This window comes from Oncorhynchus nerka, linkage group LG15, assembly GCF_034236695.1.
Source record: "Oncorhynchus nerka isolate Pitt River linkage group LG15, Oner_Uvic_2.0, whole genome shotgun sequence".
Lineage (NCBI taxonomy): Eukaryota > Metazoa > Chordata > Actinopteri > Salmoniformes > Salmonidae > Oncorhynchus > Oncorhynchus nerka.
The window spans coordinates 45,671,731-45,697,024 of NC_088410.1; the positions used below are offsets into that span (position 1 = coordinate 45,671,731).

The window sequence follows — 25,294 nt, forward strand, 5'->3', positions numbered from 1 at the left end:
GGGAGTTGATGATTGGTTGAGATCATTTGAGCTGGTGCTGGGCTGGAACAAAAAAGTGCCATCCTTCTGCAGTACTGACGATGAGAAACTCTGACATAAGGGATCATAAATCCATGCAACTCACCCCCTCTCCAATCCCTCCCTCCCTCTCCCCAGGCTGCATACTCAGATGTGCTGTTCCGTTGTGAGGGCTGGCCCCTGTGCCTCCGTGACAGGACCGTGATCCAGCTGGCCCCCCTCAACCCTCTCCTGCTGCGCCCCGGAGACTTCTACCTGCAGGTGGAGCCCTTTGGCGAACAGGCAGCCCGCATTGTCCTCAAGAGTCTCCTGGAGGAGGGCTGCCACGAGGTGGAGGAGACCCCCATCCCCGACACCACTTACCCCTATATCTTTACCCTTGATTGGCTGAGGGAGGTGAACGACGGCCGCCATGGCACCCCGCTCTCCCACTGCCTGCTTTCCACCGACCAGGGAGTGATGAAGGTGCCCTGGGCGCAAGTGGCAATCCCCGAGTTTCTGGTCAAGCACAAGACCATGACTACATCAAGTGTTATCCGGGACGGTCCGTTTGAGTCACGAAAGTTGCAGATTCCATCCTCTTCCGACTCTACCGCTTCCGCCCTTTCTCTGGAGACCATGATCCTTCCTGCCAGGGACGGGATATCTGTGTCCTTGCGACTCATGGACGGTACCTCGAAACTAATCAAGGGTGACCATGAAAAATCTGTCACCAAACCGCATGCCAAACCACTAGTCAAGCCTGTGGGCTGGGTGTCGCCCAACACCTGGGACACCAGCTGGAACTACTGCGAGATTGAAGGTGACTATGTGGATTTAGTGGAGTTCTCCAAGGAGAAAGAGTCTCCTGCCGGATGCAGTAGGACTCCCAAACCTTCTAATCCTCCCCCTTTGTTCAAACCGGTCAGGCCCCCTCCTCCTATACCACTTGGGAGCAGCACACCCTGTGGGTGCACCCTCAGGTTTTCGGAGGAGCCTTGCACACCATGCAGCCAGAGGAGGCTAGGGCAGGAGCCTAGTGGGCATGAACTAAAGTGCAGGTATAGGGACTCTTACCTAGCAGCACTGCGCAACCCAGTTCCCTTTGAGAGGGGGAGCTTAGGACTGCTAGCTGCTCTGGAGGAGTCCGGCCCCTGCGGAGGGGAGGAGTCGGGCTTCAAGGGTCACGCCAGAGGTCTGGGTCAGGATCACTGGGAGTGCTGTAACCACTATAAGGAGCCTAGTGTAAGTCACGAGCCACACCAACATGGGCACTTTGCTAAGGAATCCCCAAACCTAAATCACATACCACACAAATTAAACAAACCTTCCTTAACTCACAAACCAGGAAAACATACTAAAGAACCTCAAGTCATTCATAAACTCTGCCAAGTGGAACCTCATTACCAGGAACTTCAAACAAACCACAAAGCCCATCAAACAGGACCTGACTCAATGCTAATGTTACCTCCGGGGGGCCATCACCAGGGCGTGGTTGATGCCTTTGACTGTGACTTCACCTCCAAGCCAGTTTGGAACCCGGAGGCAGTGAAAACCATTGGTAAACACAAGGCCAAGCCCAGGGCACTCTCCACTGTGTCCGAGACTGCCAGAGGAAGTCCTCTGGTCCACAAACTGAACAACAGGAGCCACAGTGACATCTGTCCAGAGATGACCCCCGTTTGTGTCCAGGAGGTGCAGTGTAAGAAAATCAATGCCTTCGGCCTGGTGTCCCCCAAGCTGGAGAGACGTCGGTCTGCAAAGAATGGTAAGAGGGACTACTGTTCCCTTTACACACTTTTGTGCTGACCTGAACCATACAGTGATGTCTTTGGTATTGCGACAACATTGCAACATAGACTAGTATTGTTGTACCCCATCCAGCTTACTGTCTTGTTTCATAAATAGTGCATGTTTCAAAGGGACACTGACACCATCTCTGTGTACACCAATTAATTTAAACTCAACCTCGGCCCCCTTTTTGCTGAAGGGAGTGTGCTGTGTCGAAGGGGGCACTTAGGCCAGTGGCTATTAGCTATGGTAGTAAACAAGACATTCATTTTATGGAGAGAGAGAGAATGGTGGTGAGGGAGGAGAAGGCACTGTTCCCTTTCCCTACACCCTCACACGAGGACTCATAAGGGCACTCAGAGGTCTAGCAGGGGGCTAGGGAAGAAAGAGAGGGGACTGTCCCCATTCCCTATTAAACCCTTCCTCCCTACACCCTCACAAGGGCCCTCCGAGGACTCAAGACTAATGGACTGGTGAGGGAGAGGGGGCACAGACGAGCCTTTGTTGGCTCTAGAAGAAGCCAATTAGGATGCTCGAAATCAAAGCCATGCTTAACAGCCTGGCAGTGTTTGGTTACATGGAGAGAGCATGTGCAATGTTTAAAGGCTTTACATAGTGCAACTGTGGCACGTAAGGTTAAGATTCGTATGAAAGACAGCCATTGAGATCTATGTCCCCCAAATAAATGCTCCCAATGCTAAAAGGTCAAATCTTGACCAGGAAGACTTTACAGTAGAGCGTTGTTCTTCAACCCTGGTTAGTGAGACATCTATTAATGCGTCACTGATGTCTCCTTCTGTGTTTATCATTTTAATCAACTTAATCAGTATTGTTCAAGACTGTGTGCAGGCTTTTGTTTTATCCCAGCACTAAAATACAGTATGTGATGATTAGTTGTTTGGTTGGATGTGATGTGTTGGGGTTAGGCTAGAACAGAAGTCTAAGCACAGTCTTGAACAACACAGATTAAGTTGATTAAAATGATACAAACACAGACGTAATCAGATACCTATTAGAGAAGAAGCAATAAATGACGTGAACACGTTCACTTTCTGGTTGGACAAATGTATCTGTCGTTTTTTTTTAGTTCAAGATCCCTCGCCTGGCAAAGTTGAAACGCAGGCTACTGCACCCTCCATCGGACCTGACACCAAACTCCAGAGTCCAAAGACCAAGCCCTCAGCGCCCCCAATCCTACCCCCCTCCCCCATACACAGAGCTCCTCCATATCCTCCCTCCCAAGAATCCATCTTCAGAAGTATCAGTGGCCTACTTCACCTGGGCTTCGTCAGTCTACCAGGTATTGTGTTTGTTCTGCATGACATCCAGTGTTACCCAGTGTTGTCCAATAAGAAACACAAATGTAGCTACGTTGTTCCCTTATGAATACGCCCCTGGTCCACACTTTTCTTTATCTAACCTCTCCATGACACCCTCTACTGTCCCCTCCACCCCCAGGTAGCAGAGACAGGGTGGGCAGGGCCGTGCTGGAGGTCCATGGGACCAGGCAGGCCTGGATGTCTCCTCTGCTGTCTGCCCAGGAGGTGTGTAAAGTGCTACTTTACCTCCACTCCATCCCCAGGTAATACCAATCGATCCCTAAACATCTTTGGTGGTAGTTCAAGGGAGTTTATTGTCTGTGATTTTGTATAGGGTGTAGGTGATCAACTGGTTTGGGCCCAGTTTCCCAAAAGCAATGTTTCTGAAGTTGACTATCAATACAAAGTTGCCAATGTCTTTGCAACTGTTTCAAACAAGCAAAGGATTTTTTTTTTTAAATGAATGAAAACTGAAATGACTGCATGAGTTCTGTTTTGCAAATTGTAGGCTGCACTGTCTGTTATTTTTGACTCGATACACACTGATCAAAAATATAAACACAACATTCAACAATTTCAAAGATTTGACTGAGTTACAGTTCACTGTTCCCCGGACGCCGAAGACGTGGAAGTCGATTAAGGCACCCCTTCACACCTCCTTGATTCAGAAGCGTTGGGTTAAATGCGGAAGACACATTTCAGTTGAATGCATTCAGTTTCCATATAAGGAAATCAGTCTTCTGAAATAAATGAATTATGCCCAACTCTATGGATTTCACATGACGGGGAACACAGATATGCATCTGTTGGTCACAAATACCTTTAATAAAAAAAGGTAGGGGCGTGGATATGAAAACCAGTCAGTATCTGGTGTGACAACCATTTGCCTCATGCAGCGTGACATCTCCTTCGCATAGAGTTGATCAGGCTGTTGATTGTGGCCGGTGGAATGTTGTCCCACTTGCTTCCCACACCCTGTCGTACACATTGATCCAGAGCATCCCAAACATGCTCAATAGGTTATATATCTATTGAGTATTCAGGCAATGGAAGAACTGGGACATTTTCAGCTTTCAGAAATTGTGTACAGATCCTTGCAACATGGGGCCATGCATTATCATGCTGAAACATGAGGTGATGGCGGCAGATGAATGGCACAACAATGGGCCTCAGGATCTCGTCACGGTTTCTCTGCGCATTCAAATTGCCATTGATAAAGTGCAATTGTGTTCGCTGTCCGTAGCTTATGCCTGCCCATACCATAATTCCACCATCACCATGGGGCGCTCTGTCACAACTTTGACATCAGCAAACCAATCGCCCCTACAACGCCGTACATGCTGTCTGTCATCTGCCTGGTACAGTTGAAACTGGGATTCATCTGATGAAGAGCACACTTCTCCAGCGTGCCAGTGTCCATCGAAGACGGTGGAGAATGGTATTGAAATGAACATTAAGTTCTCTGGCAACAGCTCTGGCGGACATTCCTGCAGTCGTCATGGCAATTGCACGCTGCCTCAAAACTTGAGACATCTGTGGCACTGTGTTTTGTGACAAAACTGCACATTTTAGAGTTGCCATTTATTGTACCCAGCACAAGGTGCACCTGTGTAATGATCATGCTGTTTAATCATTTTTTAAATATTATCTTGGAAAAGGAGAAATGCTCAATAACAAGGACCTAAATAAGCTTTTTGTGCGTATGGATAATTCTGGGATCTTTTATTTCAGCTCATGAAACTTGGGAACAACATTTTACATGCGTTCACATTTTGTTTCAGTATATTTCATAATGTGTAACAACATGTCTGCAATGATGTGCCAAATCTGTGATTTAATGCATTATTATTGGTTTAGCTTTAGAATAAGCTTCCACAATAGTTGCAGCGATATAAGCCTGGGCGATAATATCTCTCTAGGAGCTGATCCGTCGTCGGTATTGTGTAATAATTCTAATGTTAAGGTAAGATTTGATTGGAGAAAGCTGATCCGAGATCAGCAATGCTGTTGTTTTGATGATATCAGTATCAGCAACACATTTAGCCAAACATTCTTTCATTGTGGTGTTATGGGGAAACACGTTACATATTCAGACATTGTAGGGATGATGCATCGTTAAAACTCTCATAAGCCTAAATTCCATCGCTATCGGGAAACCGGGCCCTGTTCTGTCCACTCTTACCTTACTATAATTGTGAGTCGTGCATTTGTTTTGTGTGTCCTTGTAATACGTATTGTGAACACACTATGAAATGGAAGTAAATATTCTACATGGTTTGGAAGACATTTAGGTAACCCTCTCATCACTTTTTAATGCATGCCGTCAAAACATTTGACATGGATTTGTGGCTATATCTTTTCACCACAGGAGGGCAGTGAAATACCACCAATCTTATGTCTCATGCAACCCTACTATGCCCGTTTCGAATACATTGATCATGTATCCTTCCTTCCACCCTTCCTTGAACTTATCAGCAAAACTGACATGGTTTGTTGTGAAATTGTTCAATCATATCAGTGATTACTCCAATGGCAGAAGGAAGGAAGGAAGGAAGGAAGGAAGGAAGGAAGGAAGGAAGGAAGGAAGGAAGGAAGGAAGGAAGGAAGGAAGGAAGGAAGGAAGGAAGGAAGGAAGGAGGGAGGAAGGAAGGAAGGAAGGAAGCAGTTGTAAAGTATTTGAACAGGGCCATAGTCTCCCACTTCTTAAACTGATGAAGAAATAAAGACATGTCATCCACTGTGTTCTCAGTTAACCCTATAGCTTTACCCCCAGCTGACACTTGTCTCGCAGCCGGAGGTGTTTAAAAGCCAAACGTCCTCATAATACACATTTTACAATCTAATCTCTTTACACAGCTTCAATGGACACACATTGAATTTCAAGGTGACGGCTGTCTCGTTAAAACAGATTGTCCCTTTAACGTCGTTCCCGGAATGTTCCTCATTTAACTTTTTAAGAGGCATCCCGTCCTGACAAACCACAATAACTACACTATTGCCCGCAGGCCATAGGCTGACTGCCAACTATCTAGTATGCATGTCTTCTAAAGAACAGACAGAACCAACTGGTACCAACCTAAGATGGAGCAATTACAGTGAGGCATGTGTGTGTGGGGGGGAGGAGGGGGGGGGGGGGGCGACACTGTGTGTGCATGTAGTGCATGTGCGTGCATGAGACGGACAGACACAGTCAGTGGGAGAGGAGAGGTGAAACCACTAAAACCGCTCAAATAACACTTCGATCTGATGAGTGAGAATTCCAGGACAGTATGAACAACTTTTAAAATGTGCCACAACACGCTTCCCTGTTTTTTCTTTTCTAGAAAGAGGTCCGGGACCTGGGAATGACAGTGGTGATCAATGCCAGGAAGATGCACCCTCCCTCCCTCTTCTACAAAGCCCTAATGATGGTTCAGGTTAGGAAAATATGAGTCATCACATCTAAAGTCAACTATAAGTCAACTATTAAACCGCAATCCACCCATTTAGATTTGGAGATAGAGAGCGGATTGTGGTGTATCTAGTTACTCACCGTTCAAATGCAATATGGTGGCATGTCAAGCAGTTCATCAGTTCAGATCAGTTTAGTTCACATTATTGGCTTTTGCCAGATTTTTCTTGCATTCTCAAGCACTGAGGTAAAAAAGACTATCAACAAAGACAACATGGCATAGATGACAACAACAGGTCACACAACAGAGCCATACAACACAAGCTATTGCTCTGAGTAAAGTAAAGCATCGTTGCTGCAGTTTAATGATAGTTTGGGGATTGCTGTGTCCTGGGAAGTCCACAAGGAGATTTTGGTTGCTGCACGTGACTGACTTCACCAAATGTATCCTATAAGAATTCATAGGGATTTCTGTCCACTGCACAGTAGTCAATTATGTCATTGAGAAAACGATAGATCATTATATCATAGATATTTACCGACCATTTAAACACATATTGGGGACACATACACATGTGAATCCCGAGAGTGAAGAACACATTATGATGACCTTGCATGATGCCTTTGTCCTGACATGTTTCCTTATTGGTCGGCCCCAAAGGAACAAGCCCTGAATGCAGTCCATAGTGTGCTGATACTGGTGGATAAAGACACAAGCCCTCGCCCTGAAAGACACCCTGGGCTACAGGTCAGAAAGCACATACAGTACCAGTCAAAAGTTTGGACACAACTACTCATTCCAAGGTTTTTCTTTATTTTTACTATTTTCTACATTGTAGAATAATAGTGAAGACATCAAATATTTGAAATTACACATATGGCATTGTGTAGTAATGAAAAAACTGTTAAACAAATCAAAATATATTTTATATTTGAGATTCTTCAAAGTAGCCACCCTTTGCCTTGATGACAGCTTTGCACACTCTTGGCATTCTGTCAACCAGGTTCACGAGGTAGTTAAAGGTGCCTAGTTAAATAAAGGGAAAATAATAAAAATGCCTCCTGTCAATCAGATGGAAGTGTTGACCTCTCTGAAGGCCCTGCACAAGATGGTGGAGGGACAACAGCTGACCTCTGACCTAGGCGGGAACTTTCCCTACAGCCACACTGATTGGCTGCAGTTTCACCAGGTACAGTATAATATTTATAAATGGCTTTAGTGGGCAAGAAATCAGTTTGGAAGTGAACTTGGTCGCACTCGTGTAGCTGTTGTCTTTGCTATTCTGAAGCATCAATCAACAAAATCTATTGTATCGGCGTTGTTTTGGGATGAGTTGGGATCCTAAAATATTTTTCCTTTGTTTCAGAAACTGGTTTCCTTTGTGTCGGACTTGCAAGGGGCAGCCCATTTACTACATAGAGCAATCAAGAAAATTGATGGTAATCCAAAAACGGACACCGCCCAGGTAGCTCATTACAATTATAAATTAAAAGTCTATAGCATAATTTTTTCGGGGCTGATTTTTTTTACATTACGTTGTTTTTGGTTCAGGATGTTCAGCTATCTATTCAAGATCAGAAGACCTCAATGAAAGAGGTTCTGCAGGATGCCCGATTGGTCCCTTTACAGAGAGAAGGTGGGGCCATTCTGACCAGAATGAGGAGGGAGGAGTTTCGATTTACCAAGTCCGACGACTACAGGTACTGTTATTTATCTGATTCATAAATGGTTGTGATTAACTGTGTGTAGCACCCTTAGAGATGGAAAGAGAGCACACCTATCTTTGATCGCTTCTATGTCCCACCTACCCAGTCGACTACTTGCATTGCCCATTCTAAAACAGGCTTCTTGGCAAGTGAGCCCTCTATCCATCTCTATGGTAGCAACCATCTATGTCAGGGGTACTCAATTCTTACCCCTACGAGGTCCGGAGCCTGCTGGTTTTCTGTTGTACCTGATAATTAATTGCACACACCTGGTGTCACAGGTCTAAATCAGGTCCCTGAGTAGAGGGGAACAATTTTTAAAAAATGCAGTGGAACTGGCCCCGAGGTCCAGAGTCGAGTTTGAGGGATCTAGGTAATACCAAGGCAGCCTTTTTCTGCCAGAACACCACTGACCACACATAATCTATCAAGTTGGAGAGGTAAGGACTGGAGTGAATGTTTGACAACGTCCAACTCTCATTACAGGGATGCCTTGGACTCGGTGACGGTCCTATATAACCAGGTGGAGGAGAATGTTCACACCCTGGTGATGAAGTCCAATGAATCACTACAGTATCTGGACTTCCTGCTCAAACTCAGGGAGGCGGAGTCAAATCTTAACACGGTAGGTCAGGAGGTTCTAACCTTATAGAACATTCAGCTAGAAGTACTGTATGTTATGTAGTACATACTTTCTTCCTTGTCACTAAGGAACTGTGCCTGCTTGCTCTTGCTGAATCAAGCACACCTAACATTATTGAAAGAAAACGAATACTCTTTTCACCCCGGTCTGTTCGTATGCCTTATGATGTATGATTGCATATCTGAATTTGTACCTTGTAGGCCAAGGCATGGTTTGATACAGAAGGAGAGCAATGGCTGAAGTTCTCCAACTCCACTGAGGACACACTGGAGAGTGTGAACCAAGCCCTTCAGCGCTTTGACACCGTCCTCACTCAGGCCAAGGTACAGTTGGGTTGGGGGTTAGACTATAACATAAATAATACAAATACTGAGCTATATTGTATGTATATATTGTATTATTTTATAATACAATTGCTCAGATTAAGAGATTTTGTTCAACAAGTAATAATTTTCAAAAAAAAATGGGGTGATTGGCACCCCTGTTTTCAATGCCTTTCAATACCTCACATTGTGAGGATAAAGGCACTGAGCCTTTTTGTAAATGGTTTTATAATATTGGAGAACACATTAAGGATATTAGACCCTTCTTCCATACAAAAACCTTCCCGATCCTCGATATCTTTGATCTGCACTTTTCAATTCAAACCACAGGTTTTCAATGGGTTTCAAGTCCGGAGACATGCAAAATGTTGATTTTTGTGTTAAATTAACCATTTCTTTGGTGATTTTTATGTGTGCTTGGGGTTGCTGGAAGTTTCACTTGCAGCCAAGTTTCAGCCTCCTGACAGAGGCAACCAGGTTCTTGGCTAAAATGTCCTGGTACTGGGTAAAGTTCATGATGTCGTTGACCTTAACAAGGCCCAAGGACCAATGGAAGCAAAAGAGCCCAATTACATTAAAAAAATCTGGTATGAGGTTCTTTCCTGTTTATGCATCCTTATTTCGACACCAAACCCATCACTGGTGTGTGTAGCCATAGAGCTCTATTTTCATGTCATTTGACCATAGCACCGATTACACTCCAGGCATCTACATTTGTAGGATGACATGAAAATAGAGTTGTTTTGCCATGCACACCAGTGGTGGGTTTAGCGTTGAAATAAGGGTTCATGGGCAGAAAATAACCCTACTGTAAAATATGGTGGTGGAAATGTTGACATATTTTGTTGTTCATCATAGGAGAAGAAACAGGAGACCTTGACCCTGGTGATGGAGGTGGAGAAGATTCTGGGTTCCACCAACTCCAACCCCGAGACGGAGGTTTTTAGGACTGTGATGAACACGTTCAAATCTAATATGGCCGACTTTATGTTGCGCGCTGAGCAACGGCGTACCGAGCTTGACAACATGGTGCATGTCTACCGCTTCTGTGAAGAGGTTAGTTGAGGAAGACCCTGGTCCTGTCAAAATACTCAGAAAAATAGTCCATTACCTTCTTAATTCCATTTAAATTCCTCCCAATTGCCAGATATGTATCTGACTTTTATGGAGGAATGTCAACTAATTCGAATTGATATGAAATTGACTCTAACTCTGCTTCATTTCTCCAACCATACTTTGACCACCACTACCATGTTGTCTGTTATATCACGTATGAACTGAGGAACTGAAGGAAGGATTGATACATTTTTTAAATATACGGACAGGCCACTCCTTTAACCCCTAGCCACAACAGTCATCAATATTCCCATCAATCTTTTCAGAACCCTGACACCCCATCCAAGATACACACAAATAAAAACACTTCTAACTTCTCCAACACTTCTGAAATAACACTGATCTCTGTATTGTTTCCTCTAGGCTGCTGCCCTTGCCAAGGAATGCAAGCAATATCTTGAGCAACTAGAGACAGGGTGCTATCCTGCCAAAGCCTGTCTAAGCATGCTTAAGACCTACGAGGAGCGATTGGGTGACTGCTTCTCGTCCCGACACTTCCAGAAGATCAAAGCCTGCAGCGTGAAGAGCTCCAGGGGGATGAATTTGTGGAATGCGACCTGGGTCCAGTGCCAGGAAGTCAGCCAGTGGCTGGGGGAGAGGCTGCAGCAGGGGAATGCAGCCAACAAATACCAGCAGCAGCTCACAGCTGGTGGAGCTCAAGTGAAAGACAGGGTGTTGGAGACTTGGAAGGAGAGGAGAAAGAGGAGGAAGACAAGGAGGAGGTGGTTGTGGCCCCTTGCTCCCTAACCCAAGCCTCAAACTCCCCTCCAGGGGTGGCCGATATGGCCAATAACTCAGGGGGGGCCTCCGTGGAACAGATGGAGAGCAGAGACAGCCGTGCTAGGCACAGCGCTAACATTGCGTGCTTTAACATCCCTTTCAAAGATGACTTGAAAAGGAGCAAAGGAGCCAAAGAAGCATCCCAGTTGGCCAAATCCCCTGGCATAGAGGGGAAACTGACACCAGCGGTGCCCCAAGATGGAGATGGTGGACCAGGAAGGCACCACAGCGAGACGGACCTCAGAACGGGGGATCTGGTTGCTGGGTGTGAGGCCTTTCCATGGAAACATGGCACTTTGGGGGGATCCCTGAGTGAGGGTTCCTGTATCAGCTCTCCCCTGTCCTCAAAGTATGGCTCCTCCCCCTTGTCGGCAAGACACTCCCATAGTCAGCCCTCAGTAGTGGCCCTGCAGTCCCCCCAAAACCCTTATGATATCTCCCATAATGGAAGCTTCTGCTCTTGCAACTCCTGCTGTAGGACAAATGGGGAAAGGGACGATGACAGAGAAGATGGTGACCCCATAGAGTTGTCTTCAGTGTCCTTCCTTGACCCCTGTGAGCCGACTGGTGACAGGACCCAGAATGTCTCGTCATTGGCCGACACTCAAGCTGAAGATAATGGCAACAATGTTCTGTGAGTGATGCACCTCCCCCTTCTCAACAGCTATGAGAAAAGCAAATCCCAAAATAACATGCAAACGTTTCCCCAGAAATTCCAATAAAACCAACATGCCAACAGTCACCCAATATTTATTCACAATCTGCAATTCAGACAAACAAAATAGCATTGTTATTGAAATGGTTCTGGGAAACAAGTCTTGATATCATGCTTACTGGCAGTTTAAATAAGCAACTGAGTGACAAATGACATTTACAGCATGCAGTGTTAGTAGAAGGGCAGCATAGAGATGGTTTTTCTTTGGGTCTTTGTTAGATTTCAGATGAAGATTATTTGCCTGAAACCTTGACAATAACTACACTAAGTATACCATTCACACTTTATTAGGATATACCTACATTAAAAAAATACTATAGTGTAAACAATATAGTATTCACTGTAGTTTTTTTGCGGGCTAAAATCTCCAAAGACACTACAGTGAACACTAGTATGTACTGTATTATACTGTAATATACAGTAAACTATAATATACAGTGCATTCTGAAAGTATTCAGACCCCTTGACTTTTTCCACATTATGTTAGATTAGACTTATTAAAAAAAAAAAACTCAATTTACACACAATACCCCTTAATGACAAAGCAAAAACAGTTTTTTTTTTTAAATGTTTGAAAATGTATTAAAAATGGTAAAAAAGTAAATTACATTTACATAAGTATTCAGACCCTTTACTCAGTACTTTGAAGCAACTTTTTGCAGCAATTACAGCCTCTAGTCATCTTGGGTATGACGCTACAAGCTTGGCACCTGTATTTGAGAAGTTTCTCCCATTCTTCTCTGCAGATCCTCTCAAGCTCTTACAGGTTGGATGGGGAGCATCGCTGCACAGCTATTTTCAGGTCTCTCCAGAGATGTTCTGGCTGGGCCACTCAAGGACATTCCGAGACTTGTCCCGAAGCCACTCCTGCGTTGCCTTTGTTGTGTACTTAGGATTGTTGTCCTGTTGGAAGGTGAACCTTCGCCCCAGTCTGAGGTCCTGATTGCTCTGGAGCAGGTTTTCATCAAGGATCTCTCTACTTTGCTCCAGTCATCTTTCCCTCGATTCTGACTTGTCTCCCAGTCCCTGACACTGAAATACATACCCACAGCATGATGCTGCTACCACCATGCTTCACTGTAGGGATGGTGCCAGATTTACTCCAGATGTGACGCATGGCATTCAGGCCAAAGAGTTCAATCTTGTTTTCTTGGCTTACGCCAAGCGGACTGTCATGTGCCTTTATCTGAGGAGTGGTTCAGTTTGGCCAATCTACCATAAAGGCCTGATTGGTAGAGTGCTGCAGAAATTGTTGTCCTTCTGGAAGGTTCTCCCATCTCCACAGAGGAACTCTGGAGCTCTGTCAGAGTGACCATCGGGTTCTTGGTCACCTCCCTGACCAATGCCCTTCTCCCCCAATTACTCAGTTTGGCCAGGCGGCCAATTCTAGAAAGAGTCTTTGTGGTTCCAAACTTCTTCCATTTAAGAATGGAGGCCACTGTGTTCTTGGGGACCTTCAATGCTGCAGAAATGTTTTGGTACCCTTCCCTAGATGTGTGTCTCAACACAATCCTGTCTTGGAGTTTTACGGACCATTCCTTCGACCTCATGTCTTGTTCTTTGCTCTGACATGCACTGTCAACTGTGGGACCTTATATAGACATGTGTGGGCCTTTCCAAATCCAATCAATTGAATTTATCACAGGTGAACGCCAATGAAGTTGTAGAAACATCTCAAGGATGATCAATGGAAAGAGGATGCACCTGAGCTCAATTTCAGGTCTCGTAGCAAAGGGTCTGAATAGTTACTTAAATAAGGTATTTTTTTATTTTAAATTTTATAAATTAGCAAAAATGTCTAAAAACAGTTTTAATTTTGTCATGATGGGGAATTGTGTGTAGATTGATGAGGAACATTTTTAATTTAATACATTTTAGAATAAGGCTGTAATGTAACAAAATGTGGAAAAAGGGGTCTGAAGTAGTAAAAAAACTGTAGTATATACTGTAATAAATGTAGTGTTTTTGCTGATTGAGGTATAATGTAGTATTACTGTAGTGTTTTTGCAGATGTTACTGTCGTATTTAATGTAGTGTTTTTGTTTTATTATCTTTGGCTGAGAAGTGGAAGCGTTCTCCTTGAGAGAACCTACTGGTGAAAAACTAAAAGAGCACATTTTCCATAACCTGTAGGTAGGCAGGACTGAACGGAAAGCTTCTTTTCTTTTCTATAACCTGTAGGGAACACAATTTATGGTCTATATTTGGCATGTATGTTTCTTAATGTTGCGAATGCTTTGTATAAATCTTTAAAAAAATCCCTATTCCATGTTTCTTGTGTGGACAGGAAGTTGCAGAGGATCATGGAGGAGCTCTTGTTGACTGAGAGGGAGTATGTACGATCTCTAGGTTATGTCCGAGAGCACTACTTCCCCGAGCTGGAGAGGCCTGACGTGCCTCAGGACCTAAGGGGCCAGAGGGGGAGCATTTTCGGCAACCTGGAGAAGCTGCATGACTTCCATCGACACCACTTCCTGAAAGAGCTGGAGGGCTGCCTCCGAGAGCCCTTCAGGGTGGGACGCAGCTTCCTACGACATGTGGGTTCCCATAGTTACGTGCCTTAACCGTTTGATAACTAACCTTAAAGGGATATTTCACTCAAAACAATCTTTCATTATGTTATTCATAAGTCATCAATAAAACATCAATTGTTTTATAGTTTTCAAGATCAAAAACTGTGATGATGATGATGATGATGATGATAGGTTTAAGTGAAGGACGGCACCCTTTCCAGGGTAGTGTCCCCATCACTTCACAGGGAAGTTAAAAGGAAAGTAACACTGGTATTACAGTATCTTGTAATCCAACTGCTCTTATACAAACAATCAATAACAATTTATTGGGGTGAGAGACGTTTCAGACTTTTTTTGTATCTTATCTGTGATCTGCAGTCCCCGACAAGTGATGTGGACCGTATGCCACAAGTCAGTTCAACTAAAATCTTGTTGAATCAACAAGCAGGCAGTGTCTACCATTGTCTAAAATATTCCAGATGTACACACTGGAGATTAGACAGAGTTCCTGGGAATTTCCTAAGATTTTTTAATCCCATTTCCTGTTTTCCCAACAATATGAAAAACAGGGATATTTTCTGTTGTATTTCATTGGAAATTGAAAACGAGGCAGAAAAGACCCATTTTCATCCAATGTTTTTCCTCTATCCAGAGAGAGTGCTTTGGTCTGTACGCCCTCTACAGCAAGAACAAACCCAAGTCAGACAGCTTACTCCTCAACCACGGCCATGACTTCTTCAAGGTGAGGACTTCAACCATCCCTCACAGTACATTAATATTAGATCAATTCATTTGTTGTGGAACACTGGAACAACCGGTTTTGCGAAGAATTATGGGGCCTTTAATAGTATATTTTAACACAAACTTCCCAATACTCCTGCATTTTCATAATCTTTTCCTATTTTACGACATTCCTACTAAGACACTATTGAAGGAATAACTTGCATGGGCAAAGGCCTAACAAATCAATGCTAAAGTAGGGCCCTGATGTATTGTATCTACTCTAAATCTATTGTAACCTATAAAGTGCATTCGGAAAGTTTCAGACCCCTTGACTTTTTTCATATGTTGTTACGTTACCGCCTTTACTAAAAATGTATTAAATAAATGTCAATCTACACACAATACCCCACAATGACAAATCCAAAACAGGTTTTTAGATTAAGAAAAAATTGTATTAGAAACAGAAATACTTTGTTTACATAACTATTCAGACCCTTTTCTATGAGACTCAAAATTGAGCTCAGGTGCGTCCTGTTTCCATTGATCATCCTTGAGATGTTTCTACAACTTCATTGGAGTCCACCTGTGGTAAATTCAATTGATCGGACATGATTTGGAAAGGCACACACCTGTCTATATAAGGTCTCACAGTTGACAGTGCATGTCAGAGCAAAAACCAAGCCATGAGGTCGAAGGAATTATCCGTAGAGCTCTGAAACAGGATTGTGTCGAGGCACAGATCTGGGGAAGGGTATCAAAACATTCCTGAAGTATTGAAGGTCCCCAAGAACACAGTGACCTCCATCATTCTTAAATGGAAGAAGTTTGTAACCACCAAGACCCTTCCTAGAGCTGGGTGCCTGACCAGACTGAGCAATTGGGGGAGAAGGACCTTGGTCAGGGAGGTGACCATGAACCCTATGGTCAATCTGACAGAGCTCCAGAGTTTCTCTCATCTCCACAGAGGACCTTCCAGAAGGATAACCATCTCTGCAGCACTCCACCAAACAGGCTTTTATGGTAGAGTGTCCAGACGGAAGCCACTCCACAGTAAAAGGCACATGACAGCTGTGGTGGAATATTCTAATCAAGTGAGAGAGACTTTGTCATTTCTTCAGACAATCATCTTTATTCAATATGGATTAATTACTGCAATAATGAGACTGGTCCACCCAACAGTCTTGACTATCGATTGCCAGCTTGTGTTTTTATCACCAAGTCATTGTCAGCTCAAGCTTTCTCTAGTAAAACCCATTTCCTTGACCCTCCATCACGTCTGGAGGAAACCTGGCACTATCCCTACGGTGAAGCCTGGTGGTGGCAGCATCATGCTGTGGGGATGTTTTCCAGCGGCAGGGACTGGGAAACAAGTCAGGATCGAGGGGAAAGATGAACGGAGCAAAGTACAGAGAGCTCCTTGATGAAAACCTGCTCCAGAGCGCTCAGGACCTTAGACTCGGGCGAAGGTTCACCATCCAACAGAACAACGACCCTAAGCACATACCCAAGACAATGCAAGAGTGCCTTTGGGGACAAATCTCTGAATGTCCTTGAGTGGCCCAGCCAGAACCCGGACTTGAACCCTATCAAACATCTCTGGAGAGACCTAAAAATAACTGTGCAGCAAATTCCCCATCCAACCTGACAGAGCTTGACAGGATCTGCAGAGAACAATGTGAGAAACTGCCCAAATACAGGTGTGCCAAGCTTGTACCATCATACCCAAGAAGACTCAAGGCTGTATTCACTGCCAAAGGTGCTTCAACAAAGTACTGGGTAAAGGGTCTGAATACTTATATATATATATGTGATATTTCATTGTTTTCTAAAAACCTGTTATCTTTGTCAGTATGGTTATTGGGTGTAGATTCATGAGGGGGAAAAAATATTTGATCAATTTTCGAATGAGGCTGTAACGTAACAAAATGTGTAAAAAGTCAAAAGGGTCTGAATACTTTACGAATGCACTGTATATCTTCCCAACACTTTAGCAAAAACAGATAGAGCTGGGCGACAAGATGGACCTGTCATCATATCTGCTGAAGCCGGTGCAGCGGATCAGCAAGTACAGCCTGCTGCTGCAGGACATGGTGAGGGATTGTGGGCCCCACCGGGGCCGCGAGGAGGCCGAAGTCAGGCGTGCCCTTGAAGTCATCCAGTTCCAGTTGCGCCATGGCAACAACCTGCTGGCCATGGACGACATACAGGACTGTGACGTGAGTGTTAGGGGGTGAAGCCAATCAATCACATGTATTCATGAATCCCTTTTTTAGTGGGGGTTATCGTGTGCTTTTACAGTAACCTGGGCTAGACCCTAGACCCTAAAGAGCAAGCAGAGGCAGAAACTCCATCTTTATTCCATATATACTACCGGTCCAAATTTTAGTACACCTACTAATACCAGGGCTTTTCTTTATTTTTACTATTTTCTACACTGTAGAATAATAGTGAAGACATCAAAGCTCTGAAATAACACATATGGAATCATGTAGTAACCAGAAAAGTGTTAAACATTTCAAAATATATTTTGTATTTGTCACGGGTTCCCCCGGTACTGCTGCTCATTCCGTTCAGATCTACATCACCGGCCTTCCAGGCGTCACTGAACTCTATCATTACCACCAACCCCGGACTGTCTTGTCTCATTACGCACACCTGGTTCCCATTCCCACTGATTAGCATGTGTATATATGTGCCCTCTGTTCCCCATTGCTCTTGTTGATTATTGTTCCATGTCTGTTGGTCTTGTGAGTACCTGTGGTCTGTTGTATAGGCTTGCGTGTTACCGTGTTAGTGTGCACTTGTTATTACGGGTTTCGTCCTGTGTATTTATTACAGGTTTATACCTAGCTCTTTGTTTGGATTACAGTCCTGTATTGTATGTATATATATATATATATATATATATATAAGTGTTTGGTTTGAGCTTCGTCCCCGTCATGTTCACGATGTACTCTATTTTGAATAGAGGATTAAAAAAAACTATTTCCTGCTCCTGTCTCATACAACGTGACAATATTTGAGATTCTTCAAATAGCCACCTTTGCCTTGATGACAGCTTTGCACACTCTTGGCATTCTCTCAACCAGCTTCACCTGGAATGCTTTTCCAACAATATTGAAGAGTTCCCATATATGCTGAGCACTTGCTGTTCTCTTTTCCTTCACTCTGCGGTCCGACTCATCCCAAACCATCTCACTTTGGTTGAGGTTGGGGGATTGTGGAGGCCAGGTCATCTGATGCAGAAATCCATCACTCTCCTTCTTCGTAAAATAGCCCTCACACAGCCTGAAGGTGTTTTGGGTCATTGTCCTGTTGAAAAACAAATGATAGTCCCACTAAGCGCAAACCAGATGGGATGGCATAGCGCTGCAGAATGCTGTGGTAGCCATGCTGGTTAAGTGTGCCTTTAATTCTAAATAAATCACCGACCGTGTCACCAGCAAAGCACCCCCACACTATAACAATTCCTCCTCCATGCTTTACGGTGGGAAATACACATGCAGAGATCAACCGTTCACCCACACCACGTCTCACAAAGATATGGAGGTTGGAACCAAAATCTCCAATTTGGACACCAGACCAAAGAACAAATTTCCACCGGTCTGATGTCTGTTGCTCATGTTTCTTGGCCCAAGCAAGTCTCTTCTTATTATTGGTGTCCTTTAGTACTGGTTTCTTTGCAGAAATTTGACCATGAAGGCCTGATTCACAGTTGAACAGTTGATGTTAAGATGTGTCTGTTACTTGAACTCTGAAGCATTTATTTTGGCTGCAATTTCTGAGAGTGGTAACTCTAATGAACTTATCCTCAGCAGAGGTAACTCTGGGTCTTTCTTTCCTGTGGCAGTCCTCATGAGAGCCAGTTTCATCATAGCGCTCGATGGTTTTTGGGACTGCTCTTGAAGAAACTTTTATACTTCTTGAAATATTCCATATTGACTGACCTTCATGTCTTAAAGTAATGATGGGCTGTCGTTTCTTATTTGAGCTGTTCTTGCAATAATATGGACTTGGTCTTTTACCAAATACGCCTATATTCTGTATACCCCACCCACCCCCCTCCAATCTTGTCACAACACAACCAACTGATTGGCTCAAATGCATTAAGAAGGAAAGAAATTCCACAAACTAACTTTTAACAAGGCACATCTGTTAATTGAAATTCATTCCAGGTGACTACCTCATGAAGCTGGTTGAGAGAATGCCAAGAGTGTGCAAAGCTGTCATCAAGGCAAAGGGTGGCTACTTTGAAGAAAAATATATTTGGATTTGTTTAAGTTTTTTTGGTTACTACATGATTCCATATGTGTTATTTCATAGTTTTGATGTCTTCACTATTATTCTACACTGTAGAAAATAGTAAATATAAAGAAAACCCCTTGAATGAGTCGGTGTTCTAAAACTTTTGACCGGTAGTATATGTCCCTATCTAAACATTACGTTCTTACACATCCTCTTATTTCTGGGTGTACCGTAGTAGACATGTGGGGTTGGGTGGGGGATGAGGTCATCTGAGAGTAGAGGAGAGGACTGGGCAAGACAGGACAGGACTAGACTGGATTGTTGGTTTTTCACTGTTGTAGTGTTGCATAGGACATACTACTTCCGAGGCAACTTTATCCTTGGAACAACTGTGTGGGATGCTAGTTGTCTGTCTCATATCAGTTCCAGTATGTAAGAACATAAACTGTAGAATAGATAGGGAAGAATAGGAAATTACGATGGATTGGGGTACGGGGGAGTGGACAGGAGTAATAGGTTTAAAAAACCGAAGAGTTTAAAAAACCGAAGTGCTCAAAGTTGTTTTCATTGTGGCCCCGGGAACTCACTTCATCCACGACCAATGTTCTAGCACCTATCCTGGTTTTATTGTGACAAGACATACAAAAGCAACATTTGTATCCAATATCTCATCTCAATATCTCAACTGAGACTGCTCTTCTCTGTGTCAGAGGCTCTCCGAAAGCGCTTGAAACCCTGGTCATCGTCAGCCATTTGCTAATCTGATCTAGGGCCTTGTATCCTCAGCCAGGAGAGTCATGACAGATGATATGAGAGAGTGTGCAGAGCCTGAGATGCCCAGCCCTGAGAGGGTGGAGAGGAGGATCTGATGGTTCGCGGTGAATTGAGCTTGGCGGATGAGAACAGAGGAGAGAGACAGTCAGCTTTGGCAGTGCGGAGAGCCTCTCTGACACAGAGAAGAGCAGTCTCAGTTGAGTGACCTGCCTTGAAGCCTGACTGGTTAGGGCCAAGAAGATCGTTCTGAGAGAGATAACGAGTTTGTAAGATAACAAGCTTGTTTAAATCACTCCTTTTAGACCTGTATACTGCCCATGCAGTTGACCGCACCTGTTATCTCTGAACTTCAACGCACCACTTGGCTCTGGTCTACTGTGCATTGGCAACTGACCTTGCGGTCATACAGTATAGTGCAGGGATCATCAACCTTTTTTTCAGGTGAAACTCACTTTGGCATAATGATTTACCCACCCAACCCAGATAACCATCTACCATCTATTTGTGAGGTTGTTCGGGAACCTAAAAAACATGCTAGTTTGTTCCTATCAGGGGGGTGAATACAGTATAATGTCAAATGTCAAGGTACTAAAAATGGTTTATCTTACCTTAGAAATATCCTGGCAGAATGCATCCTGCCCTCAATGTCATCTTTCTTTGCCTCTAGGTCAACCTGAAGGAGCAGGGGCAGCTGATTCGTCAGGACGAGTTCCTGGTGTCCTTCAGGAAGAAGAAATGTTTCCGCCACATCTTCCTCTTCCAGGACCTCGTCCTCTTCAGCAAGACCAAGTGGACTGATGTGGGCAATGACACTTATGTCTACAAACAGTCATTTAAGGTGTGCAGACAGTCCATATACAACACAGCACAATATACCCCAATATGAATCTTTTGCTAAAGCCACTTCCCTTGGCTTTCATTGAAACACATGTTAAAGTTATAAAAAGGCCTTGTGTGACACGAAAGAGCATTATATGGAATGTCCCATTATCTACACTCCTAACATTTAACTTCCTCTATTGCTTAGCAGAACTGTATATGATACATTAACACATACCCCTACTTTAAAATGGAGAAGGGAACCGTGCACTGCAGATGACCTCGTCTGTCTAGGGCAGGGGTTTCATACTCATTCCATGGAGGGCCTAGTGTCCGCGAGTTTTGGGTTTTTCCTTTCAATTAAGACCTAGACAACCAGGTGAGGGGAGTTCTTTACTAATTAGTGACCTTAATTCATCAATCAAGTACAGACATTCGCCCTCCGTGGAATGAGTTTGACACGTGGTCTAGGGTGATTAATTTCTAAACAGAAATTAAGACAAAGTTGTACACAGTAATATCCGTAAAGTGTAGGCCTTATAGTCTTCATAACGTTGTATTTAAGTAAAAGCCATGTCTATTTTGACAGACCTCTGATATTGGGATGACCCATAACTCTGGGGACAGCGGGCTGTGCTTTGAGATCTGGTTCCGAAGGAGGAAGTCCCAGGACACGTACACGCTGCAGGCCGGGAACAGTGAGGTGAAGGATGCCTGGACCAAAGACCTTGAGCGCATCCTCTGGGAGCAGGCTGTACACAATAGAGGTCAGAGGTCACCCAGCCAATCAGGTCTCTCAGAATTACCAGAAAGAGTCCTCAGGTGATCTGGTCTGTGACGGAAAACATTACTAAACGTCAATTGGGAATTGAGGAGCAAGGATTTGAAAGCTACATATGTAGGATCTTAATTGGATCAGAGAATTTTCCTGTACCGAAGAAATGTAGATTCATATAAATGCACTGAAATAAATAGAACACACGGTTATATGAACAGTATTCCCCTTTTCATGTAGCCTAATTTTGGCCAGCTAATAGCCTTACCACTGATCAAGCAACATTATGGACTAAATGATAAAATCCTGTTTGCTGCTACAATACTGGTCACAATAAGATCCTACACCTGTAGTGACATTTTCAGAACTGTCATACATTTATGTGCCAGAAGTGAAGTATGTAGTAGTAGTAAAGATGTTGGATCTTAATTTGACCTGTTTTGTCACTGCAAAATGATCCTGCAGCAACATGATTTTAACATTTAGTCCATAATGTTGCTTGATTGTTGGTTAGACTATTAACTGGTCAAAATTAGTTTACATGAAAAGTCCAATGGGGTTAATATAACCGTGTGTTAATGCATGTTTTCAGTGAATATATGTACATCTTGAAGCTCAATCATGTGGTGCAGGAACATTTTAACCAACAATAGAGTGATCAAATTAAGATCCAACACCTGTAGGTTTTATTGGTTTCTCGCAGTCATTCCCGCATTCCCACTGATGTGAATGGAATTGATGGGTGAGTGCAATATGATGTACACCAATCCAACACTTTCAACTGTGATCATTTGGTCAGGTGGTCATGAAGGAATTAGAGGCAATAAAAATGTCAGGCTTCTGGCATGCAGTTCGCCTTGCCAGTACTATTAACCTGGATTTGAAGTAGAAGCAGTGAGGGTCATGACGGGAAGCTCTACACATCTTGGAATGAGACTAGTGCACAGCCATAGTATTTCATGGGTCAATGTTTGAGTTTTGTTGTTGTGTCCCTACCCTTAGATGTCAATTAAATCCTTTTCATTCCCTTGTCACCATATGTAAGGCCAAAATTAGATCCTTCCACTTCCCTCTGTCCATGGTAACATGTTGTGCCTTGCTCCAATAGAAATGTATCTCTGCCAGCTCATTTCTCAAAATAGGTCAATGTTTAAACGGTATTTTGTTTGCTATATTCTAGAGATTCGTATGCAGGAGAGGGTGTTCATGGGTATCGGGAACAGGCCCTTCATGGACATCCAGCCTAGCGATGCGGCCATCAACGACAGGGCAGTCAACTGTGCTCTGATGGGAAGAGGTACACACCCGTAATAGAATATTTCAATTAGACTATAATTCCGAGGTCCTGGTTGATCCTCCTTCGGAATTTCTATTTTTGTCTCATTCATGTCCCGTCTTATACAATTTGATTTCATCTGGCCCTCCCAGAATCCAAGGTGTTGGCCTCCTCGGGGACGTCTAGCTCGCAGGGCGGTTGTCCTGTGCTGCGGCCTAACTCCATTGGCTCGGGGAGCTGTTCGTCGTCTTCCGGCAGCCACTCCTCTTCGTCCTCTGGGAGAGGGTCCCTGTCGTCCGCCGTGGAGGGGTACCTGTGTGGCCCGAAGCGGAGGGGGGCAGGGGGTCACGGGGGGTACTCCCCACCCCCTGGGGTCCAGGAGGAGGATGACATGGACCAGGAGAGCGGAAGTCAGAATCTACTGAGTGAGTGGATATAATGAGAAGGGTAGCTCATTTGGGGAATATACATTAAAACATGCTAATTTGGGGAGAAGTTTGCATTTGGTTTTGACAGTAGCCAGTTAAACAAATCTAAAGCATGAATTGCTGTCTCCTTGTCCAAATACTGTTTACAGGGTCCGACTATCTTCCTATGATTCCTATTTGTTGTAAGACACAGCTACTGTTGAGAGAGGCTAGGTGGTTCTCAGAAATGTTTGTGCTATGAGTGACCCAGCTACCAAAAATGGTGGGGATTTTTCTGTGACCCCAAAAATGAAGAGAGAGTGATCTATTTCTAGAGAGGACCTAATCTCATACCACAGACCAAAATTATGCAGCCATGATCAAATCAAATTTTACTGGTCACATACAAGTGTTTAGCAGATGTTATTGCGGGTGTAGCGAAATGCTTGTGTTTCTAGCTCCAACAGTACAGTAATATCTAACAGGTAATATCTAACAATTTCACAACAATACACACAAATCTAAGTAAAGGAATGGAATCAAGAATATATAAATATATGGACGAGCAATGTTCTGCATGGACAAAGATACAGTATATACATACTGTATGAGATGGATAATGCAAAATATGTAAACATTATTAAAGTGACTAGTGTTCCATTGTTAAAGTGGCCAGTTATTTCAAGTCTATGTATATAGGCAGCAGCCTCTAATGTGTTAGTGATGGCTATTTAACAGTCTGATTGCCTTGAGATAGAAGCAATTTTTCAGTCTCTCGGTCCAAGCTTTGATGCACCTGCACTGACCTCGCCTTCTGGATGATAGCGGGGTGTACAGGCAGTGGCTCGTATGGTTGATGTCCTTGATGATCTTTTTGGCCTTCCTGTGATATCAGGTGATGTAGGTGTCCTGAAGGGCAGGTAGTTTGCCCCCTTTGATGCGTTGGGCAGCCTGCACCACCCTCTGGAGAGCCCTGCGGTTATGGGAGGTGCAGTTGCCGTACCAGGCGGTGATACAGCCAGACAGGGTGCTCTCAATTGTGCATCTATAAAAGTTTGAGGGTTTTTGGTGCCAAGTCAAATTTCTGCAACATCCTAAGGTTCAAGAGGTGCTGTTGTGCCTTCTTCACCTCCCCTGTCTGTGTGGGTGAACCATTTCAGATGGTCAGTGATGTGTACACCGTGGAACTTGAAGCTTTTCACCTACTCCACTGCTGTTCTATCGATGTGGATAGGGGGCTGCTCCCTCTGCTGTTCACCTTTCACCTTCTCCACTGCTGTTCTATCGATGTGGATAGGGGGCTGCTCCCTCAGCTGTTCACCTTTCACCTTCTCCACTGCTGTTCTATCGATGTGGATAGGGGGCTGCTCCCTCTGCTGTTCACCTTTCACCTTCTCCACTGCTGTTCTATCGATGTGGATAGGGGGCTGCTCCCTCTGCTGTTCACCTTTCACCTTCTCCACTGCTGTTCTATCGATGTGGATAGGGGGCTGCTCCCTCTGCTGTTCACCTTTCACCTTCTCCACTGCTGTTCTATCGATGTGGATAGGGGGCTGCTCCCTCTGCTGTTCACCTTTCACCTTCTCCACTGCTGTTCTGTCGATGTGGATAGGGGGCTGCTCCCTCTGCTGTTTCCTGAAGTCCACGATCAGCTCCTATGTTTTGTTGATGTTGAGTGAGAGGATATTATCCTGGCACCACACTTCCAGAGCCCTCACCACCTCCCTGTAGGCTGTCTCGTCATTGTTGGTAATCAAGCCTTCTACTGTTGTATCGTCTGCAAACTTGATGATTGAGTTGGAGGCGTGCATGGTCACGCAGTCATGATGGCCCACCACTTGGTCCCAAACCCAACCCACCATTTGGGAATCAAAAACTGACATGGGATCATTTACTTCATAGAATAAATCATGCACACAACCCACTGGGCAAAGTAATATCTGGTGATTCAATATCTGATTCAATATCATTGATTCATAG

At 44.1% G+C, this 25,294-nt stretch overlaps 1 protein-coding gene across 1 annotated transcript in view; it reads left to right on the forward strand.

Moving 5' to 3' along the window:
* LOC115142785 (puratrophin-1-like) overlaps positions 1 to 25,294 on the forward strand; it is a 53,280-nt gene that overhangs the window by 23,788 nt on the left and 4,198 nt on the right. The window contains exons 3-23 of the mRNA XM_065001632.1: positions 157 to 1,652; positions 2,928 to 3,088; positions 3,247 to 3,370; position 3,442; positions 6,431 to 6,523; positions 7,160 to 7,246; positions 7,572 to 7,688; positions 7,866 to 7,964; positions 8,051 to 8,199; positions 8,692 to 8,830; positions 9,049 to 9,171; positions 10,030 to 10,122; positions 10,651 to 11,009; positions 11,288 to 11,523; positions 14,069 to 14,319; positions 14,948 to 15,037; positions 17,010 to 17,234; positions 20,705 to 20,875; positions 21,446 to 21,623; positions 22,812 to 22,928; positions 23,060 to 23,332. Coding sequence (XP_064857704.1) covers positions 157 to 1,652; positions 2,928 to 3,088; positions 3,247 to 3,370; position 3,442; positions 6,431 to 6,523; positions 7,160 to 7,246; positions 7,572 to 7,688; positions 7,866 to 7,964; positions 8,051 to 8,199; positions 8,692 to 8,830; positions 9,049 to 9,171; positions 10,030 to 10,122; positions 10,651 to 11,009; positions 11,288 to 11,523; positions 14,069 to 14,319; positions 14,948 to 15,037; positions 17,010 to 17,234; positions 20,705 to 20,875; positions 21,446 to 21,623; positions 22,812 to 22,928; positions 23,060 to 23,332 — 4,582 coding nt within the window. The remainder of the gene's footprint in view (positions 1 to 156; positions 1,653 to 2,927; positions 3,089 to 3,246; positions 3,371 to 3,441; positions 3,443 to 6,430; positions 6,524 to 7,159; positions 7,247 to 7,571; positions 7,689 to 7,865; positions 7,965 to 8,050; positions 8,200 to 8,691; positions 8,831 to 9,048; positions 9,172 to 10,029; positions 10,123 to 10,650; positions 11,010 to 11,287; positions 11,524 to 14,068; positions 14,320 to 14,947; positions 15,038 to 17,009; positions 17,235 to 20,704; positions 20,876 to 21,445; positions 21,624 to 22,811; positions 22,929 to 23,059; positions 23,333 to 25,294) is intronic.